Source organism: Salmo trutta, chromosome 13 (assembly GCF_901001165.1).
Source record: "Salmo trutta chromosome 13, fSalTru1.1, whole genome shotgun sequence".
NCBI classification, from domain to species: domain Eukaryota; kingdom Metazoa; phylum Chordata; class Actinopteri; order Salmoniformes; family Salmonidae; genus Salmo; species Salmo trutta.
Genome location: NC_042969.1, coordinates 85,665,462 through 85,692,255, shown reverse-complemented (window position 1 = coordinate 85,692,255; position 26,794 = coordinate 85,665,462). Strand labels below are relative to the sequence as shown.

At 45.0% G+C, this 26,794-nt stretch overlaps 1 protein-coding gene across 3 annotated transcripts; it reads right to left on the bottom strand.

The window, feature by feature from the left end:
- Nucleotides 1-1,789: 1,789 nt before the first annotated feature.
- Nucleotides 1,790-26,794, bottom strand: LOC115206658 (immunoglobulin superfamily member 10-like). 3 transcript variants are annotated; one of them, XM_029773836.1, is made up of 11 exons: nt 26,659-26,794; nt 26,111-26,162; nt 25,392-25,668; nt 23,558-23,687; nt 19,675-20,065; nt 18,768-19,538; nt 16,621-18,504; nt 10,549-12,288; nt 9,407-10,307; nt 5,366-5,732; nt 1,790-5,167 (listed from the first exon to the last, which is right to left on the bottom strand). In XM_029773836.1, exons 3-11 carry the CDS (start codon nt 25,592-25,594, stop codon nt 3,617-3,619), a joined length of 7,938 nt encoding a protein of 2,645 aa, XP_029629696.1. In that variant the 5' UTR covers nt 25,595-25,668; nt 26,111-26,162; nt 26,659-26,794; the 3' UTR covers nt 1,790-3,616. The 3 variants fall into 3 exon arrangements, with proteins under 3 accessions (XP_029629696.1, XP_029629697.1, XP_029629698.1); XM_029773837.1 differs by lacking the exons at nt 26,111-26,162; nt 26,659-26,794 and having other exon boundaries at nt 25,392-25,765; XM_029773838.1 differs by lacking the exons at nt 16,621-18,504; nt 18,768-19,538; nt 19,675-20,065; ... (2 more) ...; nt 26,111-26,162; nt 26,659-26,794 and adding an exon at nt 16,373-16,472.

Sequence of the window (26,794 nt, the reverse complement as noted above, 5' to 3'; positions counted from 1 at the left end):
AGAACCTCTCAGGTTTCTGTACGTTTCCTTCGTCGAACCATGTGCTGTTGGGCATAAAGCACAACCCACCACCTTTGCTCTTGGCAGAGAGAGCCTACTTCCTATCTGCTAGAAAACTGTAAAACCCGCTGGTTGTATATAATCAGTCTGGATGTCGGAAGAAAGACAAGTCTCAGAAAAACAGAGTATTTTGCAGGATCTGCTGTCCCTCTGGAACATCCCAGCATAGGGAGAGAAGCTATACAGCTTGGGAGTGTAAACCAGATGCCACAATAACCCCCCCGCAGCCCCCTCCTCTACAGATAACAGAGGTGCTGTTCCTAATGATCCTCCCTCCCTCCTCTACAGGGAACAGAGGTGCTGTTCCTAATGATCCCCCTCCCCCCTCCTCTACAGGGAACAGAGGTGCTGTTCCTAATGATCCTCCCTCCCTCCTCTACAGGGAACAGAGGTGCTGTTCCTAATGATCCTCCCTCCCTCCTCTACAGGGAACAGAGATGCTGTTCTTAATGACCCCCCCTCCCTCCCTCCTCTACAGGGAACAGAGGTGCTGTTCCTAATGATCCCCCTCCCTCCTCTACAGGGAACAGAGATGCTGTTCTTAATGATCCCCCTCCCTCCTCTACAGGGAACAGAGGTGCTGTTCCTAATGATCCTCCCTCCCTCCTCTACAGGGAACAGAGATGCTGTTCTTAATGACCCCCCCTCCCTCCCTCCTCTACAGGGAACAGAGGTGCTGTTCCTAATGATCCCCCTCCCTCCTCTACAGGGAACAGAGATGCTGTTCTTAATGATCCCCCTCCCTCCTCTACAGGGAACAGAGGTGCTGTTCCTAATTACCCCTCCCTCCTCTACAGGGAACAGAGGTGCTGTTTCTAATGACCCCTCCCTCCCTCCTCTACAGGGAACAGAGGTGCTGTTCCTAATGATCCCCCCTCCCCCCTCCTCTACAGGGAACAGAGATGCTGTTCCTAATGATCCCCCCTCCCCCCTCCTCTACAGGGAACAGAGATGCTGTTCATAATTTCCCTCCCTCCTCTACAGGGAACAGAGATGCTGTTCCTAATTACCCTCCCTCCTCTAAAAGGAACAGAGGTGCTGTTCTTTATGACCCCTCCCTCCACTACAGGGAACAGAGGTGCTGTTCCTAATGATCCCCCTCCCTCCTCTACAGGGAACAGAGGTGCTGTTCCTAATTACCCCTCCTTCCTCTACAGGGAACAGAGATGCTGTTCCTAATTACCCCTCCCTCCTCTAAAGGGAACAGAGGTGCTGTTCCTAATGATCCCCCCTCCCTCCTCTACAGGGAGCAGAGGTGCTGTTCTTAATGACCCCCCTCCCTCCTCTACAGGGAACAGAGGTGCTGTTCCTAATGATCCCCCTCCCTCCTCTACAGGGAACAGAGGTGCTGTTCCTAATGACCCCTCCCTCCTCTACAGGGAACAGAGGTGCTGTTCCTAATGATCCCCCCTCCCTCCTCTACAGGGAGCAGAGGTGCTGTTCTTAATGACCCCCCTCCCTCCTCTACAGGGAACAGAGATGCTGTTCTTAATGACCTCCAAACAGTGAGCACCAAAAACTGCTTTGGGACAAAACCCAGAGCCTCCAACCTCATAGTGGCCTGGCTGAAGAACCTATTTGGACTACGTGGACCTCTGGGGAGCTGTATTCTTAGAAAGTGCTCAAAATTCACCCCTTAAACACAACTCAAAACAACTCAACCACGTTGCTTCAGTCAGCTCAATTAGCTTCACATTGGACGAAACAGGACAAAATACGTGACAAGAAACACGTTCCATCTTTGGTTTAATTTCATCTCCCGGCTTCCGTTCATTTACAGCTAAGCACCAATTAATTTCCACAAAGTCGTTATTAGCTACAAAAGGCATAAATATATTATTACATAAAACCAATAATGCATAATTGTATTTACGTTGAGAGACCGTTCATATAATGCCACTGAATACTGTGTAAATTATAATTTCACATCCATTAAAAGTTGGTATTCATACTCAAGCACTATCAAACCATGATAGGGTAGATAGAGAATAACATGACAAACTAACAAAGCTCATTCAAACATATCAACATTTAGAAAATGTGGGAAATGGTTTATGAAAAACTGTATGATAATCCAGTGTAAAATGTATATGAGAAATATATATTTGGCAGTCCATAAAAATATACTGCCTGTATATAAACAAGCAGTAAAGTCAGAATAGGTAGAAACATTCTCATAATAGTTATTCATCTCTCTCTGTCATTGCAGCAAATCAGTCACTAAACAACCAAAAAAAGAGACAAACATTGAGGCAGAGGGAACATAGTGAGTTGTTGTCTTCCTCTCTCTCCATTGGCTGTAACAGTATAGTGTTGGGTCAGAACTGTCAACATGGAACCTCACTGTGTGACCCAGTCTCTAGTCCCTATAAAAACATGTAACCTCACTGTCTGACCCAGTCTCTAGACCCTATAAAAACATGTAACCTCACTGTCTGACCCAGTCTGTAGTCCCTTTAAAAACATGTAACCTCACTGTCTGACCCAGTCTGTAGTCCCTATAAAAACATGTAACCTCACTGTCTGACCCAGTCTGTAGTCCCTATAAAAACATGTAACCTCACTGTCTGACCCAGTCTGTAGTCCCTTTAAAAACATGTTAACTCACTGTCTGACCCAGTCTGTAGTCCCTATAAAAACATGTAACCTCACTGTCTGACCCAGTCTGTAGTCCCTATAAAAACATGTAACCTCACTGTCTGACCCAGTCTGTAGTCCCTATAAAAACATGTAACCTCACTGTCTGACCCAGTCTGTAGTCCCTATAAAAACATGTTAACTCACTGTCTGACCCAGTCTGTAGTCCCTATAAAAACATGTTAACTCACTGTCTGACCCAGTCTGTAGTCCCTATAAAAACATGTTAACTCACTGTCTGACCCAGTCTGTAGTCCCTATAAAAACATGTTAACTCACTGTCTGACCCAGTCTGTAGTCCCTATAAAAACATGTAACCTCACTGTCTGACCCAGTCTGTAGTCCCTATAAAAACATGTAACCTCACTGTCTGACCCAGTCTGTAGTCCCTATAAAAACATGTAACCTCACTGTCTGACCCAGTCTGTAGTCCCTATAAAAACATGTAACCTCACTGTCTGACCCAGTCTGTAGTCCCTATAAAAACATGTAACCTCACTGTCAGACCCAGTCTCTAGACCCTATAAAAACATGTAACCTCACTGTCTGACCCAGTCTGTAGTCCCTATAAAAACAAAACAAAAGAGAAGCAGTGGTGGGTTTCCAGACCTCCGACTATGTTACAATAAGAATAACATCTAGTCCGTCTTTCTTGGAAAAGAAGAGATCCTTTTCTGTACTGTTTCCCTTTCTTTTTGTTCCCTCCTCCTCCTCTCAATAATCCGGTTCTGCTACTTGGCTGATTGATGTGAGCTGTACCGTGGTCAAACTATTCCACAAACCTCGCTCCTCACAAGTCCACATGTGGAAAACAGTCTGTCCTGACATTGTACATTGTAGGACACACTGTGAAGTTTCTGTGTCTGTTTACAGTTTATAGTCCAGGGGTTCTATATTCCCCTTTAGTCAGCGCTGGTCCTCACAGCACACGTACATATGTGACCCGTAAGTCCGTGCCCAGGTGATTTTTGGCCAGGCACTTGTAGGTGCCAGAATCTGCTGTAGTGGGTCTCTGGATGATCAGCGTTCCCTGTGGGTGAAGCAGCTCGCTGCCCGTGGGCCGCCCTTTCCCCGCCGTGGAGAGCACAGAGCGGTCAGGCAGCTCCCAGGTAATCTCTGGCTTTGGGATCCCGATGGCGGCACAGTTGAGCTGTATGGGTGCCGCCGCCACCGCCCTCACGGTGGGAGGGGGTCCCGCAGTGATGCGGGGAGGGTAGGCGATGATGATGACCGGCACTGTGAGAACCGCCTCGCCTGCGTCATTCCCAGCCCGACACACGTAGTTTCCCCGGTCGTGGAGGGTGGTGTCCCTGACAACCAGGGTCCCGTTCTCCATCAGCTGGTGGCGTCCATGGACCTGAGGCCTTACTAGGGTGTGACCTCCAGGGATGGTCCAGTAGATGCTGGGTCTGGGGCTGCCATCAGCCAGGCAGTGGAGGAACAGAGGGTCCCCAGACACACTGCGTATGATCCCTCTGGGCCTGGTGAGGATTAAAGGCTTCTGGCCCACCTCCAGAACTATCAGCTTCTCAATGTAGCCCACCGAGTTCTTAGCGGCACAGCGGTACTTCCCAGCATCCTCCTTCGTGGGGTTGTAGATGACGAAGGTTCCGTCGTTGCCTATGTGTTGGCGCGAGCCCCGGTCGGGGCTGCCAGTGAAGCGGGTCCCATTAGGCAGCAGCCAGATGATCTCTGGTGTGGGGTGACCATCTGCAGAACAGTTCAGCACCGTGGTCTTGCCCATGCGGGTCACCACCTTCTCGTTGAAGGGGTTCTTGAAGATGGGCCGTCGGAGCATGTCAGTGACCTCCAGCTGTACCACCATCACCGCCTCCCCTCCGTCGTTCCTTGCCATGCAGATGAACTCCGCCATGTCCGTCGGACGGACGTTCCGGAATTCCAGCGTTCCGTTGTGGTGGACAATAATTCTGCTGCCGAAATACGGAGCATTCAGGAAGATGTTATCTGGCATAATCCAGGTGATCTTCGGAGGCGGGTCTCCAGCAGCCTTGCAGTCTATGAACTTCCTGGAGTACTTAGCAGCCGTGTCTTTCACCACGGTCCTGTTCTGGTAGTAGCCGTTGATCACCGGAGGGTTTCCGTCAATATCCAGCTTGTAAACCTTGCTGTCGTCCCCAGCGGTGTTGCGAGCCATGCACACGTACTCACCAGCATCCCTAAGCTTAACATCCCGGATATCGATAGACCCGTTGACGTGCATCAGGTAGCGCTCGTTGGAGGCTGCGATCATGTCGTTGGTAGGGAGCATCCACAGGATTTTGGGCTTGGGCTCGCCCGTGGCCTCGCAGTCAAAGCGGATGTCACCTCCAGGCTTCACTTGGGCGTAGGTCCGGCTGGGCGTCCGTATCCGTGGCGCTGCAGTCACCACGGTGATGTGTACGTGCATCTCATCCTTGCCCAGCTGGTTCTCGGCGTAGCACGTGTAGTCTCCCTCCTCTGCCATGCCCACCTGTAGACAGACACAGTACCAGCAGTTCGGAGTCAGAGGACTACAAAGACAGAGAAGAAATACATCTAGCAATATTGAGTTAGCAACATTGAGTTAGCAACATTGAGTTAGCAACATTGAGTTAGCAACATTGAATACAGCCCATTATTCCTAGCAAGCCAATGCATTAACTAATTAGTGTTCAGGTAGATTTCACACCTGGTTGAGATAAAGCGTGCCATTATCAAACAGGATGTATCTACGTGCGCGTCTCCCTCCACTGCTGCTGTCTGCCTGCAGGGCGCTGTTAACCATGGTGCCGTCTGGTAGACCCCAGGAGATCTCTGGCTCCGGGGCTCCAGACGCTTTGCAGTCCACCTTCAGGTCATTGCCGTAGGGGACCTGCTTCTTGCTGTACGTCTTGGGCTCGATCTTGGCTGGCTTCATGGACACAGTGACCTTCATGAGCTGGAGGTCGTCTCCCACCTTGCTGCGCGCCACACACAGGTAGTCCCCAGCATCCTTGTCACTCACAGAGTCTATGACCAGGGTACCGTTGTCTAGGACCTGGATCCTGTTTCCCATCCTGGATAAAGAGATGTGAAAAATAATTAGGTACATTGGTTATTTCTTTAAAAGTTACTTCTTACTGCAGCACAGCTTGCGGGCTGCCGCAGAATTCTATGGCACGTTATTTAAGTGTCAGCCATTGTTGCCATTAATGCTAGTTAGTTCTAGTTTGACCTCCAGAGGCCATCTTTGAGAAGCTGTTTTTAATATTGGCTGTATTAGAGAATTTAAAACCTTTTTTTGTAAGAACATAGTACATGGGATTGATGTTAAGAAATGTAGCTTAATTAATTTGATTAATATTATTGTGTTTCTATTCCAAGAAAAACGAAACCCTCAGAGTTTCTGTTAGGAAAATATGGCCCTGTACAACGTGACCGTGTCAGGGCTGTTGTAAGGAGAAGCCGACCAAAGTGCAGTGTGTGTGTCGTTCCGCATTTTATTTACACTGTGAAACTATGCAATACATAAACTAAAGAACAAAACAACAAACCGTGACGCAGAGGTGAAACATACACTAACTCAAAAACAATCTCCCACAAACCCAGGTGGGAAAAAACCCTACTTAAGTATGATCTCCAATTAGAGACAACGAGGACCAGCTGCCTCTAATTGGAGATCATCCCAAACAAAACCCCAACATAGAAATACAAAACTAGAACCTGACAACATAGAAATAGAAAACATAGAATCCCCCCCCCCCCCCCCCCCCCCCGTCCCCCCCCGTCACGCCCTGACCTGCTCTACCATAGAAAATAACATCTTTCTATGGTCAGGACGTGACAGACCGGTCGGGAGTAGGCTACTAAGTGACTACGAGTGAAGAGCAAAATAATCTTAACATTTCCACACCCTAATTGTAGGCTAACCAAAACCCAAATGGAGATTCTGTGTGTCATCATTTGTAGATAACAAATTAAAAATTGTCGAACAGAGAAAGAATGTTGCTTTATATGATATTACTTCCTATTGATTTTACAATAACATACAGAAGTATAGTAGGTCATGTAGAGATCAGACTACTGGGGGAAATGTTCTGTTTTTAACAGCAGCAGTCATGTCATCACATCAACAACATTGAATTACTTTTCCTCCTTGTGGAGCTTATAGGTCCTCCTGCTTGGTATTTCCATCAATCTCCATAAAACATACGTGGAATGTGTTATTCTTACAGGGGCCAGATGGGCTTACAGCAGATCACTCTATTTCACCTGGCAAGGCCAGGCGGGCTTACAGCAGATCACTCTATTTCACCTGGCAAGGCCAGGTGGGCTTACAGCAGATCAGCTCTGTCTTTTATCAAGGCCATTGGCAATGACTCACAATAATGGCTTCTTCCGAATTCTACAACAGTTGCAGAAAACAATACAACTGTAATAGAAAACTCGTCAGGGTTGCATAGACAGCCTCATAACAGTTTAAATCAGACAAGAAACACAGGGAAAAACATTCCACTAAGTGTCATTATCTGCATAATGCAGTTAATGATATAGGGGGGAATAATGATTTTATGAACTGAACAGTGAATGAAACCATTAGGCACTACGTTGTTCGACAGTTACATTCACAAAGGAAGTGTTGTATTTTTTTTTTTGCCTGTGTTACATAAGTCTTTGTTCCAAATAGACTTCCAAAATACAAACAAGCTCATTTTTTCAGTGATTGCATGCAGAGAGGACACATAGCAGAATGTCAGCTACATTATTAGGAGCAAGATAATGTCTCAACCAGGAAGCCAATGTTCTTCTGGTACTCTCATGTTCATCTTTAAGAAGCTCTGACTGGGTCCTTGCTCAAATAATATAAAACTTGTTTGTGTTGATATGCAGTCTAAAATCCGTCATATTGGGTTGCTATTCTGGAAAATACCCCTTCAGTTATTCTGGTCTCAGGTTTTCCCCAGCTAAGAACCACTGCTAATGGAGAAAAGATTGAGCGGCTTAATAAGGTCATTTATACTGGGTTGAATTCATCGGGTTTAACAGCATGCTACGGCTTGTGATGAGATGATATGTTATGGGTTCATTTGAAGACTACAGTCTGTACCTTTACCCCAAGGAGAGATCATATTAACATGTAGCTTTAGATCAGATGCTGCCGAACAAATTTCTGCCCTGCTAGAGCTGCCCCGGTCAACTGTAAGTGCTGTTATTGTGAAGTGGAAACGTCTAGGAGCAGCTCAGCTGCGAAGTGGTAGGCCACACAAGCTCACAGAATGGGACTGCCATGTGCTGAAGCGCGTAGCCCGTAAGAATTGTCTGTCCTCGGTTGCAACACTCACTACTGAGTTCCAAACTGCCACCGGAAACAACGTCAGCACAATAACTGTTCGTTGGGAGCTTCATGAAATGGGTTTCCATGGCCGAGCAGCCGCAAACAAGCCTAAGATCACCATGCTCAATGCCAAGCATCGGCTGGAGTGGTGGCAAGCTTGCTGCCATTGGAATATGGAGCAGTGGAAACGCGTATCTGTAGTGATGAATCACGCTTCACCATCTGGCAGTCCAACGGACTAATCTGGGCCAGGCCCCTTAGTTCCACTGAAAGGAAATCTAGTGCTACCGCATGACAATGACATTCTGGACGATTCTGTGCTTCCAACTTTGTGGCAATAGTTTGGGTAAGGCCCTGTCCTGTTTCAGCATGACAATGCCCCCGTGCACAAAGCGAGGTCCATACAGAAATGGTTTGTCGAGATCGGTGTGGAAGAAATTGACTGCCCTACACAGGGCTCTGACCTCAACCCCATTGAACACCGTTGTGATGAATTGGAACACCGACTGCTAGCCAGGCCTTCCCAGAACAGTGGAGGCTGTTAAGGCAGCAAAGGGGGGACCAACACCATATTAATGCCCCTGATTTTGGAATGAGATGTTCGACGAGCAGGTGTCCACATACTTTTGGTCATGTAGTGTATTTCTGACTATACAAATAACAGAGCAAGTCCTTACATGTCTCTGCATGTGTTCAGCCTGGCAGGACAGATTCTGAGACTGGCTTTATTTTTTACTTTAAAACTTTTGTTTATTATTTTTTTTACCCCTTTTTTTCTCCCAATTTCGTGGTATCCAATTGGTAGTTACAGTCTTGTCTCATCGCTGCAACTCCCATACAGACTCGGGAGAGGCGAAGGTAAAGAGCCGTGCGTCCTCCGAAACACGATCCAACCAAGCCGCACTGCTTCATGACACAATGCCCACTTAACCCGGAAGCCAGCCGCACCAATGTGTCGGAGGACACACCGTACACCTGGCGACCCGGCCAGCCACAGGAGTCACTAGTGCGCGATAGGACAAGGACAGCTGCAATGTCTTAGACCACTGCGCCACTCACGACGCTCCTGGCTTTATTTTTTTGAAGTCTCTGTTTTCAATCCACGTTTCTGTACATTTTCAAACTTAGGTGCTCAGTGCATGGATGGACTAACTTAAACCTGTACTGAAGAGGCACGATTCTTCTCTCTGGAGAACCCCAGTTTTAGCTCTCTGTACTGGAAACACATCTAAATCATTTCGGGGAGATGTTATAATGATGTCTCTTTTGGTGTGTTTAAACAGCTGTGTTGTAGCACAGATAACCTGGATTCTATTCAATATGTGTGTATGTTGATCTGCTGGCGTGTGATTGTACCTGTATGTCTCTGAATAGACTGTGTGATTAAGTGTATATTACAGATCATGTCCTCATTACCTGTGCCACTGGTCCACCACAGCCTTGGAGGGTAGTCTCCAGATTATCCTGGGTTTGGGGTCCCCGGTGGCCGAGCAGTTTAGCCTCAGCTGGTCCCCATACGACAGCACCGTCCTGTGGTGTGACGCCTCAACAATCTCAGGAGCCATCTCCTTCTTCTCTACTGTCAGCATCACCACCCTGCGCTCTGACCCTGTAGAGCTGGTGACGATGCACTCATACTTCCCACTGTCTTTGGCGGCCGTATCGGTCAGGTGGAGCGTCCCGTTAGCGAACACAGACACCCTGGGGTCCACAGAGGGCTTCATGGGCAGCACCGCCATCCCATCATAGAGGACCCAGTGTACGGTGGGCTGGGGGCTGCCCTGAGCTGTACAGGGTAACCACAGGCTCTGACCCACACCGGCCTGAACCTGCTGTCGTTTGGCCTCCAGGATGCCAGGGGGTGCTGCCACCACCTGCAGTCTGACAGTGGCAGTGTCGGCTCCTGCTGGGTTACTGGCGATGCACTTGTAGTGGCCCCGGTCATACACAGACACCTGCTTGATGAGCAGAGTACCCTCTGTGGTCACTGACACTCTGGGGTCCGAGTTGTGGCCCCTGACTTGGGTGCGGTTGGCCAGGATCCAGGAGACTAGAGGGGTGGGGCGGCCTTCCGCCTTGCACTTCATCTCCACTGTCTTCCCTGAGTGGGACTTGATCTCCCGTACCTTGGGCTCCAGGATGCGTGAGGGGTAGGCCACCACGGACAGGGTGACCAGGAGCTTGTCTGACCCCTGCTCGTTCTCAGCCAGGCAGAGGTACTGACCACGGTCTTTGATGTTGGCGTTCTGGATGGACAGAGTGCCGTTCTGGAACACCTCAAACTTGCCCATCTTGCCCTTGATGGTCATTGTGCTTCCTGAAAGGAAGGGAGGAACAGGAGAGAGAGAGAGAGCGAGAGAGAACGAGAGAGAGCGAGAGAGGGGGAGAGAGGGGGCGAGAGAGGGAGAGAGAGAGGGGGGAAAGAGAGAGAGTAATAGAGAGGGAGGAGAAAGAGGGCAAGAGAGGGAGTGAGAGAGAATATGTAAATACAATATAACTTCAGTACAACTTCATTCCAAACTACTTTTATAACATGCTAAATATCTCTACCCTTTTACCCGTGCTTGAAGAGAAGCGTTTCCAGCTGATGGTGGGTTCAGGGCTGCCCGCGGCTTCACAGGGCAGGAAGGCGTCTGAGTTGGACAGGACAGTGAAGCTGGCCGCGTTGCCTCCCACAATCCTGGGCTTGGTGAGCATGTCCTTGGTGGACGGCTCAAAGCCCACAATGTTAGCGGTTGTCGTATCATAGCCGATGATGTGGCTATAGGCGTTGGAGATGGTATCGTCTATGTCCTTGTTGCTGTAGGGGCCATTGGCGTGCCCTTGCTCTGCTTCCAGAACAGTCAGTGTGTCAAAAGTCAGGGTCTTGTCTGGGCCTCCGCTGGCCCTGTTACTGGACACCGTTGGCCTGATTCTCCTGATCACGGGTCTCTGTGTGATTTGGTAACGGCTGTCTCTCCCTGACGGGAGCCTGATGTTAGTGTTCACTCTGATGGGGTCGGTGTTAGTCTGGACGCGGGTTGATGATGCAGTGTAAGGCCTTGAGGTGGTGGTTAGATGAGGTGTGTTGGAAGTCATTCTGGGCCTGGTGGTGGAAGTGTAGGCTCGTGGACGGTTAGTGGTGGACTCCATCTCATCTGTCCAGTTCTCATCTTCGTATGAGTGGGAGTCTGTGGTGGTTTCTCCCACGGAGGTCAAGTCAGTGGACACAGTCACTGCAGACCTTTCTGATTCCCTGGAGGGTGTGTACAGGGGCTTGGAGACGGAGACGGTTCGTGTGGGATATGTGGTGGTCTCCATGGTGGTTTCCATGGTGGTCTCCATGGTGGTCTCCATGGTGGTCTCCTCTGTTGTTTCCATGGTGGTGCTGGGCGCTTCGGTAGTTGTTATGGTTTTTCTGAAAGGCCACCTGCCCCTGAAAGGCCTCCTGCCCCCTGACCCTCCATTCGGTCTCCGGTTTCCCCCAAATCTACGGGATAGGTACCCCCCTGACCCTCCGGATTCAGACCCAGAGGACGAGGCCTCATCTGTGTCTTCTCTTGGGGCAGGTTTTTCTGTGGGTGGAGTAGCGATAGTCTGAGTGTCTGGGGAAGACTCTGTGGTGTTGGAGTACCTGTAGTGCCATGCTGGGGTTGTAGTTCCACGGCTAGTGCCAGGCTGGGATGTGGTCGAGGCCTCAGAGTCAGGCGATGAATCTCCATAGTCATCGTCTGATGAGCTCTCTGGGGTCTCCGGGTGTTTACCTGCTCTAGGCGGTGACTCGGTCACAGGTTCAGCCAGAGACCGCTGGGTGGGCAGTGCGGTTGTAGTTTTAGTTGCGGTGGTGATGGGTTGGACCGTTGTTGAACCCTCTGTGGTGGTAGAGGGCCTAGCTGGTTTACGTAGTCCGTTGAGTTTCTCCTTCTGCCTGGCCCTGTTCCCAAACAGCCTGCCCCAGTTGATCTTACCACGGACAACCTTGGAGGCGGTTGTGGTTGTGATGGTGGAGGTGGTTGGTTCATCTGTTGTGCTCGTCATAGGGTCGTGTGTTGGGTCAGACTCTGGGGCATCAGAGGAGGTAATGTCGCCGCTGGATACCTCACCTCTGGACTGAGATTGAGTGGAGGTGGGCTGGGTGGTGGTGGTGGTGGGGGCTTCTGTTGAGTATGTGGTGGTGGGAGTGTCCAGTGTTGTAGAGATGGGCCTCTCTGTTCTTCCTAGAGAGCTAAGGACTTTAGGCGATGATTTAGGCGATGTTGTCGGTGTGACGACCCGCTGACCACCTGTCTTCTTCTTCCCATCCTCATCACAGTCACAGTCTGAAATAGCAACAACAATAACAATGAATCATCATCATCATGATCTTTTGGCTGTTCCTCAAAGCTCAAGAGTCTCACCAACAAAGATAATGTCAACATCAAAGACAAGAAACGACATGTTTGAACACCATGACAAGTATTATATTACTATAGTATTTGTGACGATCGTCGTAAGGAGTAGACCAAGGTGCAGCGTGTTGAGTGCTCATGATAAATATTTAGTATTGTACTCAGAACACTATACAAAAACAATGAACCACGAACGTCACGTTCTGCATGCTTCACTGAGCAATACAAAAACAAGATCCCACAACTGAAAGTTGGGGGAAAAAAGGGCTGCCTAAGTATGATTCCTAATCAGAGACAACGATAAACAGCTGCCTCTGATTAGGAACCATACGCGGCTCAACACAAAGAAATAGAAAACATAGAAATGAACATAGAAATACAAAATCTAGAATGCCCACCCAAATCACCCCCTGACCTAACCAAAATAGAGAAAATAAACGGCAATCCGGTCAGGGCGTGACAGTATTAATATATTTAAGTATTACTATATTTAAGTATATAAAAAAATATTTTCAATACATTTAATGTCAATTTTATTTGTATTTTATTAGCATTTAAGTTTATTAAATAAGTTTAAAATGATCTAAATTGGGATGCTTTATTTTCATTTATTCTTAGTATATTAGATAAAGAGCAAAACTAATATACGCTGAATACACCTTAAATACATTTTATGTATATTTCTCATGAATTAGAAGTACTAAAATGGTATTTGAATTATAATTCCGTATTTGCTTTACAAAGAAAGTGTATTTATAACGTGTTTCAAGTATAATTTTACAAGTAAACGTTTACTCATGAACCACATTAGTTATTGTAATTAGCCATGTTAAAGGTTACCTTCATTTACCAAGGCATATTTTCAGCTAATGCTATTTACAAAGCAGTTGTGGCTGGAGCAGCAAACTACGAGTTACGCTTTTGATAACTGTGCACCAGTTGCATTTCACACTTTAGCTGTTCACATTGTGATAAATTAACATTTCAATAAAATGTGTAATGTGTCATATGTGATGTGTAATTAAAAGTACAACATTATTCAGTTTGAAAATGAACATCAAAACATTTCAATTAGCTAAATATAAGGAACGATATCATATTATAAATGGAAACTTCAGCTGCAGAAAACGATGCTGGGTAATTTTGGGGTGTTTTTGAAAGTATACTTTAATATACTTTGCGGACATTTATGTTAAATATACTTTTTTGAAAGTATACTTAAGTATATTTACTTGAGATATGAAAAAGTATAGTCTCAGGAAGCATTTTCCTCAGCTGTGCATGCTACCTTATGAGGTATAAAACAATCATTATCATTGTCAACTTTCTCTGCACTCTTCTGAACTGGAATTAAGAAAGTACTTCAAAACTCATTATTGCCACTGAAACTGCAGTGCCTTGCAAAAGTCTTTGTACCCCTTAGATTTTTGTTAAACGTTATTGTTACAAAGTGGGATTAAAATTGATTTAATTGTAATTTCTTTGTCAACAATCTACGCAAAGATTTTATTTGACATTTTGTAAAGATTGATAGATATTAAATAACTAAAATATAGTTGTTGCATAACTATTCAGCTCCCTCAGTCAATACATTATAGAAACACTTTTGGCAGTGATTACATTGGTGAGTCTTCCTGGGTAAGTCTCTGAGAGCTTTCCAAACCTGGATTGCGCAATATTAACCCTTTATCCTTTTCATAGTTCTTCAAGTTCTGTCAAGATGTTGGTGATCATGGCTAGACAACAATTTTCAAGCCTTGACATATATTTTCAAGCAGATTTCAGTCAAAACTTTAACTCGGCCACTCAGGAACATTCACTGTCTTCTTGGTAAGCAACTCCAGTGTGGATTTGGCCTTGTGTTTTAGGTTATTGTCCTGCTGAAAGTTGTATTCCTCTCCCAGTGTCTGTTGTAAAGCAGACTGAAACAGGTCTTCCTCTAGGATTTTGCCTGTGCTTAGCTCCAACCCGTTTCTTTTTATCCTGAAAAACTCCCCAGTGTATTTGCAGATTGTCAAGCATACCCATATCATGATGCAGCCACCACCATGCTTGAAAATAAGGTGGCAGTTACTCAGTGATGTGTTGTGTTGAATTTGCCCCAAACATAAGGCTTTGCATTTAGGCCAAAAAGTGTATTCCTTTGCAGTGTTTTTTTTTTTAAGTATTACATTAGTGCCTTGTTGCATACAATAATATTTTTGTTTTGTATATTTGTATTCTTCTTTTCACTTTGTAATTTCTGTCATTATTTTGGAGTCACAACAATGTTGTCGATCCATCCTCAGTTTTCTACCATCACAGCCATTGAACTCTGTAACTGTTTTAAATCACCAATGGCCTCAATGTAACATCCCTGAGAAGTTTCATTCCAGTCCTGCAGCTCAGTTCAGGAGTATGACTGTGTATCTTTGATGTGTCTGGGTGGTTTAATACATAGTCCACAGCATAATTATTCAAATGACCATGCGTAAAGAGATATTCAATGTCTGATTTGATATTGTTACCCATCTACCAATCACTGCCCTCTCTTTATGAGGAAGGGTTAGTCATTAAAAAATCCTGTCTACCCCTATTATTAAACCACATTTTATTGCTGAACTAATGTATTCTTAACTAAACAAAGGGGCTGAATACTTATGCACTGACTATAATTTAGTTATCTTTATATATATATATATATATATATATATCTTTTTTAAATGTATTAATCTTACTATTTATTTTTATTTATTTTTCACTTTGACATTACAGAGTATTATGAGTTCATTGTTGGCAACAAATTACAATTAAATTAATTTTAATCACGCTGTTTAACTCAACAAAACGTGTAGAAATACAAGGAGTATGAATATTTTTGAAAGGCTGTATACTAATAGCGCACTTGATCACTTACAAGCAGTTTCATTAAAATAAAAAAAATCAATGCTTCAACTTAAAAACAACTCCAAGTGTATTTTAAATGAATATACAAAAATACATTTAAAGCGTTTGAAATTGAAGTACAGTTTTTTAATGAGTGTGTTTAAGTTTAATGATAGTGAACATATAGTATACTAAAAGACTGAAAAACAATTAATTTAAAGTACACTTTTAATAAGTGTATTGAAGTGTGATGATAGTACACTGAACAAATATATGAACGCAACATGCAAAGCGCTGGTCCCGTGTTTCATGAGCTGAAATAAAAGATCCCAGAAATGTTCCATGTGCACAAATAAAGTATTTCTCTCAGATTTTGTGCACAAATTTGTTATTATCCCTGTTAGTGAGCATTTCTCCTTTGCCAAGAGAATCTATCCACCTAACAGGTGTGGCATATCAAGAAGCTGATTAAACAGCATGATCATTACAGAGGTGCACCTTGTGCTGGGGACAATAAATGGCCACTCTAAAAATGTGCAGTTTTGTCACACTACACAATGCCACAAGTTTTGAAGGAATGTGCAGTTGGTATGCTGACTGCAGGAATGTCCACCAGAGCTGTTGCCAGAGAATTTAATGTTAATTTCTCTACCATAAGCCACCTCCAACGTCATTTCAGAGAATTTGGCAGTACGCCCAACCGGCCTCACAACTGCCGCCCAGGACCTCCACATCCAGCTTCTTCACCTTTGTCTGGGACCAGCCACTCAGACAAGCCGATGAAACTGAGGAGTAGTATTTCTGTCTGTTATAAAGCCCTTTTGTTGGGAAAAACACATTCTGATTGGCTGATTCCCCAGTGGGTGGGCCCCTGCCCAGTCATGTGAAATCCATAGATTAGGACCTAATTTATTTATTTCAATTAACTGATTTCCTTATATGAACTGTAACTCAGTAAAATGGTTGAAATTGTTGCATGTTGCATTTATATTTTTGTTCCGTATATATTTATAGTATACTTAAGATATACCAGAAAAGTACATCTCGCATTTGAAATATATTATTTAAATTTGCTGTATATTTAAATATACATTAACATACTTGTAATATATTAAAATATACAATTTTTTTCTCATTTGGTATAACGTACCTGTGGTCAGCTCCATAGTGTAGAAACTACATATCATATTTAAACAACATGACATAACGTACCTGTGGTCAGCTCCATAGTGTAGAAACTACATATCATATTTCAACAACATGACATAACGTGCCTGTGGTCAGCTCCATAGTGTAAAAACTACATATCATATTTAAACAACATGACATAACTTACCTGTGGTCAGCTCCATAGTGTAGAAACTACATATCATATTTAAACAACATGACATAACGTACCTGTGGTCAGCTCCATAGTGTAGGGTACTGTGCTGTTGCCTTGCTTCTTCAACGTGGTGGGCTGTTTGAGTTTGTTCAGGATGGACTGGATGTCTGTGATTCGGTTGGGCTTGATGAACCTCCTCCTGCCAGGATAGTTCCTCCTCCGGCCCCCTCCTCCTCGGCCATTCATAGGGGGGATGATGTGGATCTGCTGGCGGGAGATGATGGTGGAGCCTGCAGGCAGACGGGGGGACTTGATCCTCTGGGTGGTGTGGAAGGTGATCTCATCCTGCTCTCTCTCGGTGGTGGTGACTGCAGTGAAGGTGGTCTGGCTGTCTGGGTCAGTGGCTGTGTGGATCTCAGGCCCTCTGGGGGGTGATCTGGGACTGTCCATCATGGGGGTGACGTTGGGGTCGGTGAGGAGCGATAGCGCTGCCCCAGTGGAGGTCTCCGGATCTGCAGGTGCTTCTCCGGAGAATAGGATCTGGGTCTCGTCTGTGGTGTCAGTCACGGTGAGGCGGAGAGTGACGGGTAGCCTCGGGGATACCGTCATGTTCCTCTCCAGAGCGTACGACTCACCACTAGACCCACTAGTTCCACTAGACCTACTGATACTTGGAATGTATGGTGTAACTGCCTCACTCTGAGTTTCACTGATACTCCCTGTGATGTCGGGGCCGTGTGTGAATGTGGACTCAATGGGCGTGGCATCTGACCGGATGTATGACTCCGTCGTCCCTCTGTCAGTGTTTTCTGTTGTTACAGTGAAACTAGTCCGAATGTCATCTGGTATCTCCATGGTTGTCATGAAACTGGTTTCACTGTTCTGATTGTTTACGTTCTCTATGCTTGCAGTTACACTCATCTTTCTTTCATCTGGAGTATCTGGGGTTGGTATGACGCTGCTTGGTAAAACGACGAGTCCGTCTTCATGAGACAGACCCTCCCCAGATCCAGCATCGCCGTCCGCAGACATGTCAGTCTCAGAAACTCCTTTTACTTTCTCCCTCTCTGTCTTTGTTGCTGAACCACCTTGAGCCTTCTTCATGAACTCTGCAAATCTCTGGGGGTCTACTTTCCTGGAGGCTTGATCAAAGACCCTCCTGTTGCTCCACATGCGTCTGCTGCTGGCTGGGCCCCTCCGCCTCCCCCCTGAGCCTCCTGATCCTCTGCCCTGCGAGGAGGACCTGAGTCTGGGGTACGGCCTATCGGATGTGATGGTCCTGGATTCCTTGATGGTTCTGTCAGAGGGGCTGGAGGAAGAGATCCCACTGTGGGAATCCTCCCTCTCCTCTATGCCCCCGTCAACCTCAAACTCAACCCCAGCTTCCACTCCTGACCCCTCTCTATCCACCACCGTCACCTTCCTGTACCCCTCCCCAGTGACAGTCACCTGGGAAGTCAACAGGTCCACCCCCAGGTAGTTAGCACTGAGACACCTGTAAAACCCTCGGTCTCTGAAGGTCAGATCCTTTATTCCTAGAGTCCCGTTCCTATAGAGCTTCCTGTTCCCATGGGATTTATCCAGCACTGTGTGATCAGGTAGAATCCACTGGACCGAGGCATCAGGGCTGCCTGTGGACCCACAGTCTAGAACCAGGTTCTGTCCCAGAGGCCGTGAGAGCTTGACCCCGTTGACCTCTACCTCCTCCACATCGGGAGACAGTACGGTGACTCGGAAGCTTAGCACGTCTGCGTCCAGGTAGTTAGTGGCGATGCAGCGGTAAAGCCCAGTGTCTGAGGTGTCTGTTCCTCTCAGGGTCAGCCTGCCATCAACGGTGATCACTATCCTGCGGTCCTCGCTGGAGTAGGGCGCCCGTACCTTACTGCCGTCCGATAAGATCCACTCTACAGAGGGCTTTGGTTCCCCCAAAGTCTGGCAGTTGAACTCTACCACCCCACCTGTAATTACAACAAGAATCACATGAATAAATTGATTTTATAATGCACATTGCTATATTGTAACTCTGAGAGTATGTTACATACATTATATGGACACATTTCTGCTCATCCACAACACATTGTGCACTGTAGGACCCACCTACAAGGACGGCGTGCTCAGTCATGAACAAGACACATATTAACCATGCATTGCTTTCATGTAGCCCTTTTCAACAAGCATCAAAAAGCATTGTATGGCGTCTGTATCTCTGCCCAACACCCACCTATGAGGACAGAGTGCTCAGTCTGAGTCTGGTTGTCTCGTTTGATGATGGTCCAGCTGTAACGGTCCCTCCTCTGCGACACCTTGTTCTCCACACGCAGGTTAACCACTGACCTGTACTTAATGTGCAGAGTGGAGAATGTGGTCGTGGTACGGTCCAGCTGAAAGTTGACCTCTCCTTGCATCAACCATGCGGGTGAAGCCTTAATCTCAGCCTCGATGTCTGTGTGGATTTCATCATGTCCCTCCATTGGTCTGATCTGGGTGTACTTGTAGATCATGTCTGGGGTCCTGGAGAGCATCAACCCTCTCTCTAGCCTCATGGGAGCGTCACTGTACGTAGCCAGGATACGCCAGAGCTGTTGGATGTGCTCATAGTCAATATTACAAACCAGCCATGTAGAGATGGTGGTGGAGAGCATGGTCACGTTGTTCTCCCCCTCCTCCACCTGGGTTAGAGTCAGGTTCTCCATGGCTGATGGTCTCTGGACTGTGCAGGTAAGGCTAGCGTCATTGTGGAACTGATCTGTCAGGTTCATCTGCAGGGATCCGATGGGAGCGATGAAATCCCGGGGGGAGACAGGGGTGTAATCCCCCTCGTCCAGGCTGACGTTCCTCTGCTTCAGATGGGGGTGGATCCAGGGTTTGGTACAGGTGAAGGAGTCACGGGGTAGCTCGGTGAGGCTCCTGTCTCGAATGGGAGAAGGGGTCTCACAGACGGGGCAGGCTTCACCTCTGGCATACTTCCTGTCTCTCTTGCATTTCAGCACACCTGGAAAACAAGGTCATTACTGAATCGATACATAGTTTTTCCCTCATTCCCTTATGATGTTTTTTTATGTACAGTAACTGCCAAAGTTAAATCAAACATTCAGAATGTTGCAGAGAGAACTCTAATGTAACATTACCTGAATTTATCTCCGCCCACTCTGGGAACCAAGCCATGCGACAGTCGCAGGACCAGGGGTTGCCATGGAGATAGATGTTCTCCAGATGGGAGCAGCCAGTAAAGACGTCTTTGGGGAGGCTGGCGAGAAGGTTGTCAGACAAGTGGATGTTCCTGACAGACGACACCTTGAACACCTGGCTGTGCCTCAGCGTGATGAAGGTATCCGGGTGGAGCTGCTGGAGCAGGTTGCCCTCCAGGTGGACCAGCTGTAATGTGGTCAGACCGTAGAACGCCTCCGGGTTGATGAACTCGATGAGGTTGTGGTCCATGTGAAGTCGTACCAGGCCCTCCAGGCCTTGGAAGGTGTCCTTGTTGATCTCCTTCACTCTGTTATAGCTCATCTTCAGGACCTGAAGGCACATCGTTGAAAAATACAAGTTATAGTCATACATAGAGACCCCTGGAGCGAGAGCGTTCCACGGCTAACGTGTTTGAGGCTCTTCATTAGGAAAAACAGTGTTGTAAAAATCATCCAGGCCAGAGGTGATGTGAGGTTATTCTGCCTGGGAGCACTTCCAGAAGTCAGCTGTTGTGAATGTTTTTTAAATAAGAGGAACTCAAAGCAGTTGTAAAGTGATGCATTTCCAAGGTCTTTTATGATCCTCTTTCTCAGTTAACCCTCTGGCCTACAAACGTCTTTTGGAATAAAAAATGAACACCGCGGGGAAAAAAACACAGCTGTTTATTTGGTGATATATTTTCCAAGATGAATTACACTTGGGTTTGAAAGATGTTACTGGAAGGAAGAACTTGTATTTATTAATGTCTTAGTATGCTTAGTTCTTTGGCTCTACTAGCTTGGGGGGAAAAACGTCTACTCTGTCAAAGAAAGATATGAGGTTATGAATGGAGTAGGTTATACATTAAACATAATCATTGTCTAGTCATGGATATGAGCAAATGTGAATCAAATGAGTCAACGTATTAAACACATAAAGGATCCTTTGTAGCTCAGTTGGTAGAGCATGGTGCTTTCAATGCTGGGATAGTGGGTTCGATACCTGGGACCACCAATTTCTTAAAAAATGATGCGGGCATGACTGTAAGTCGCTTTGGATACAAAATGTCTTCTAAGTGGTGTATATATACGGGTAATACAGGAAACACCAACATAAAGTGTGTTAACAGGACGTTGGGCCACCACCAGCCAGAACAGAACACCTTGGCATAGATTCTACAAGTGTCTGGAACTCTACTGGATGGATGCGACATCAGAATTCCATCATTCGGTGTTTTGTTGGTGGTGGTGGAAAACGCTGTCTCAGGCGCCTCTCCAGAATCTCCCATAAGTGTTCAATTGGGTTGAGATCTGGTGACTGAGACGGCCATGGCATATGGTATTGGGTTGAAATCTGGTGACTGAGACGGCCATGGCATATGGTATACAGTGCCTTCAGAAAGTATTCACACCCCTTAACTTTTTCCACATTTTATTGTTACAACCTGAATTTAAAATTGATAAAAAATATTCTCACTGGCCTACACACAATCCCCAATAATGTCAAAGTGGAATTATGTTTTTAAAAATTGTTACAAATTAATAAAAAATGAAAAGCTGAAATGTCTTGAGTCAATAAGTGTTCAATCCCTTTGTTATGGCAAGCATAAATAAGTTCAGGAATTAAAATGTGCTTATTAACAAGTCAAATAATAAGTTGCATGGAATCACTATGTGTACAATAAATAGTGTTTAACATGATTTTTTTTAATGACTACCTCATCTCTGTACCCCACACATACAATTATCTGTAAACTCCCTCAGTGGAGCACTGCATTTCAAACACAGATTCAACCATAAAGACCAGGGAGGTTTTCCAATGCCTCGCCAAGAAGGGCTCCTATTAGTAGATGGGTAAAAAATAAAACAAATCTGACATTGAATATCCCTTTGAACTTAGTAAAGTTATAAATTACACTTTGGATGGTGTATCAATACACCCAGTCACTACAAAGATACACGCGTCCTTCGTAACTCAGTTGCTGGAGAAGAAGGAAACCGCTCATGGATTTCACCATGACGTCAGTGGTGACTTTAAAACAGATACAGAGTTTAATGGCTGTGATAGAAAACTGAGGATGGATCAACAACATTGTAGTTATTCCACCATTCTAACCTAATTAACAGAGTGAAAATTAAGGAAGCCTGAACAGAATAAAAATATTCCAAAACCTGCATCCTGTTTGCAACAAGGAACTAAAGTAATACTGCAGAAAATGTGGTGAAGCATTTTACTTTTTGTCCTGAATACAAAGTTTGGGGATAATCCAATACAACACTTTACTGAGTATCACTTTCCAGATTTTCAAGCATAGTGGAAGGTGCAACTGAGTCCTGGACTTCATCACCTGGCCTCCTCCAGGTGATGAAGGTCGGAGGCAACAACACCTCCACTATGCTGATCCTCAACACAGGGGCCCCACAAGGGTGCATGCTCAGCCCCCTCCTGTACTCCCTGTTCACCCATGATTGCGTAGCCACGCACGTCTCCAACTCAATCATCACGTTTGCAGATGACACAACAGTGGTAGGCCTGATTACCAACAATGACGAGACAGCCTACAGGGAGGAGGTGAGGGCCCTGGCGGAGTGGTGCTAGGAAAATATCCTCCCCCCCAACATCAACAAAATGAAGGAACTGATCGTGGACTTCAGGAGACAACAGAGGGAGCACGCCCCCATCCACATCGGACTGCGACATTGATCATCCTAATATTTCTATATTTCTTAATTCCATTCTTTTACTTTTAGATGTGTGTTTATTGTTGTGAATTGTTAGATATTACTGCACTGTTGAAGCTAGGAACACAAGCATTTCACTACACCCGTAATATATGTCTATGCGACCAATAAAATGTGGTTTGATTTTATGGGTATGCTTGTAATTGTTAAGGACTGGTGAGTTTTTCAGGATAAAAAAGAGACAGAATGGAACTAAGCAGAGGCAAAATCCTAGAGGAAAACCTGGTTCAGTCTGCTCTCCACCAGACACTGGGAGATGAATTTACCTTTCAGCAGGATAATAACTTTAAACAAAAGGCCAAATCTACACAGGAGTTGCTTACCAAGAAGACAGTGAATGTTCCTGAGTGGCCAAATTACAGTTTTGACTTAAATCTACTTTAAAATCAATAGCAAGACCTTAAAAGGATTGTCTAGCAATGATCAACAACAAATTTGACAGAGCTTGGCAAATAATAATAATGGGCAAATGTTGCACAATCCAGGGGTGGAAATCTCTTAGAGACTTAGCCAGAAAGACACAGCTGATATTGCTGCCAAAGGTGCTTGTATAAAGTATTGACTCAGGGTTGTGAATACTTATGTTAATGAGACATTTCTGTATTTAATTTTCAATAAATTTGCAAAAATATCTAAATACAGGGAGTACAGGAGGGGGCGGAGCACACACCCTTGTGGGGCCGCTTTGTCATTCTGGGGAAATTGTGTGTAGATGGGTGAGAAAAAACATATATTTAATAAACTTTGAATTTAAGTTGTAACACAACAGAATGTGGAATAATTCAAGGGTATGAATACTTTCGGAAGACACTGTACATCGTTTTCAGGCTCAGCTAACCATTCAGTGACCCCTTGTGCCCTGTGGACTGGGGGCATTGTCATCCTATGGGGGCATAGACATGCCACAATAATGTCCAAAATAACGGCCTGCTAAAATACGAATGACCCTAAGCATGATGGGATGTTAATTGCTTGATTAACTCAGGAACCACACCTGTGTGAAAGCACCTGCTTTCAATATACTTTGTATCCCTCATTGACTCAAGTGTTTCCAATTCCCTGTATATATCGACAGGTGTTTATGACAGTGCTGTACGTATACCTGTAAGGACTTGAGGTCTTGAAAGGCCCTGTCAGCGATGCTGTGGATGGTGTTGCTGTGGAGCATCAACAGCTCCAGGTGTTTGAACCCAGACAGATCATTCTCCTTCAATGCGGTTATACTGTTATACCTGAAGACAGAAAAGTGGGAAAACCATCTAACAGTGAATCATTTATTATTTCTCAAAATGCTACATCAACGGTCTAATATATAACTAAAATATACTGTATGTGCATGCATAAAGGGAGAGAAAAAGAGAGATCGGAGAGAGAGAGAGAGACCCGGAATCACCCTACTAGAATCTGAAGTCAAATGTCCACTGGTTTGCTGGTGATCTGGTGCTTCTGTCCCCAACCAAGGAGGTCCTACAGCAGCACCTAGATCTTCTGCACAGATTCTGTCAGACCTGGGCCCTGACAGTAAATCCCAGTATGACAAAGATAATGGTGTTCCAAAAAAAGTCCAGGACCACAAATACAAATTCAATCTAGACACCGTTGCCCTAGAGCACATAAAAAAACTATTCCTACCTCGGCCTAAACATCAGCACCAAAGGTAACTTCCGCAAAGCTGTGAATGATGCAGTCGAAAGGAACATGCAGTCGAAAGGAACATAACATTTGACATACAAATTAGGATCTGGCTAAAAATACTTGAATCAGTTATAGATCCCATTGCCCTTCATGGTTGTGAGGTCTGGGGTCCGCTCACCAACCAAGAATTCACAAAATGGGACAAACACCAAATTGAGACTCTGCATGCAGAATTCTGCTAAAATATCTACTATGTACAACATAAAACACCAAATAATGCATGCAGAGCAGAATTAGGCAAAACCCGCTAATTATCAAAATCCAGGAAAGAGCCGTTAAATTCTACAACCACCTAAAAGGAAGCGATTCCCAAACCTTCCTTAATAAAGCCATCACCTACAGAGAGATGAAGCTGGAGAAGAGTCCCCTAAGCAAGCTGGTCCTGTGGCTCTGTTCACAAACACAAACACACCCCACAGAGCCCCAGGACAACAACACAATTAGACCCAACCAAATCATGAGAAAACAAAAAGATAATTACTTGACACATTGGAAAGATTTTACCAAAAAACAGGTCAAAGTGGAATGTTATTTGGCCCTAAACAGAGAGTACACAGTGGCAGAATACATAACCACTGTGACTGACCCAACATTAAGGAAATCTTTGACTATATACAGACTCAGTGAGCATAGCCTTGCTATTGAGAAAGGCCAGCCGTAGGCAGACCTGGCTCTGAAGAGAAGACAGGCTATGTGCACACTGCCCACAAAATGAGGTGGAAACTGAGCTGCACTTCCTAACCTCCTGCCAAATGTATGACCATATTAGAGACACATATTTCCCTCAGATTACACAGACCCACAAAGAATTTGAAAACAAATCACATTTTGGTAAACTACCATGTCTATTGGGTGAAATACTACAGTGTACCATCACAGCAGCAAGATTTGTGACCTGTTGCCACAAGAAAAGGGAAACCAGTGAAGAACAATCACCACTGTCAATACAACCCATAACTATTTGCATATCCTTTTTAACACTGTATATAGCCATAAAATGACATTTCAAATGTCTATATTCCTATGAAACTTTTTTCAGTGTGATGTTTACTGTTTATTTTTGAATGTTTATTTTAATTTGGTTTATTATCTATTTCACTTGCTCTGACAATTTAAACATATGTTTCCCATGCCAATAAAGCCTGTTTAATAAAAATTGAAAAAGAGAGCGGAGAGAGAACAGAGAGAGAGCGGAGGGAGAGAGAGAGCAGAGAGAGAGAGAGAGAGAGTCAGACTCTCACCCTAAGTTAATTCTTTCCACAGCTGTCTGGATCTGGCCTGGTATTGCGGTCAGATATCTGAAGGTACAGTGCACTTCGGTGGGAACATAGCACGCGCACGATTTGGGGCAGCCGCTGGTTATTGGTAACAGAGCGACCAAGACAAACACAGCCGTTAGCAGCCACTGCCGCAGGTATGAGGGGCCGTCGGTACACACACTCATTCTGGAGAGGGAGAGCGCTTCACACTAAGTCACACACTGCTCGGGTTCTTCTCCTCTCATTAATGAATGTCAACCTGTTGGAGAGACACAGGGGTTGTTGTTTTAGTTTAAAGAAGGACTCATTTCATATGTGCAAAGAATGCAGTGTATTCTGTGTCAAAGATAACGTGAAATGCAAATAAAATGAGAGATGTGGAGAGAGAGAGAGAGAGAGAGAGAGAGAGGAAAGAGAGAGAGAGGAAAGAGAGAGAGAGAGAGAGAGAGAGAAAAGAGGGAGAGAGATGTGTGTGTGTGTGTGTGTGTGTGTGTGTGTGTGTGTGTGTGTGTGTGTGTGTGTGTGTGTGTGTGTGTGTGTGTGTGTGTGTGTGTGTGTAAGTGTGTGTAAGTGTGTGTATGTCTGTGTCCATAGTTTTAAGTTGGCAAATACAAAGCAATGATGAATCAGCAGAAATAGTTTTTTAAACAATATATACACAATTGCTAAATCAATGTAGATAATATTCAAACTCTCCATACCTTTTAGATGAAAGGCCCATGCACTTCAACATCGATGAACATTCAAAGGGTTCTGAAAACAAGGTTCGAAATAAAGTAATTGAGAGTCATATAAAAAAATATATTTATATATATTACATAAAAATGTGAAATATAGTCTTTCCCAATGCACAGAGAGAAAGGTTGTGCGTAAAGTCTACAGGGTACTCAGAGTGTATTTGTGTTGTAGTCTAATAATCCCCCACCATTCGCTCCTTTTCTAAACCCCATCAGCACTTCACCTCTGAGACTGATTTTTAAAATACACTCTGAGTCCATGCTAATGAAACACCTTGTTCCACAAATGAAGATATCTAAAGTCACCAATTAGCATGATGTTTAGATTAGTTGTTTATTTCCTTGTTTGATTTTAGCTTTTCTTCTACGTTCAGAAATATTTTCTAGAAGCAATAAACAACTGATATGTACTAATATGTTATTTATACTTCAAATTCAAACAGTGTGTTTTCTAATTACCATATAGTAGTCTGTCATCCAATTAAAAGTTCTCCACACTTCACCGCACTTACTTGTGTCAAAGCAAAATGAATCCAAATCCTTGAATCACATGTCATGTAAATCCGTTATTTAGGTATAGTGTTGGATCCTAGTAGCCAGTCGTAGGAGAAATCCTTCTGGTTGCAAGCCATTCCCGTTACGAGACCA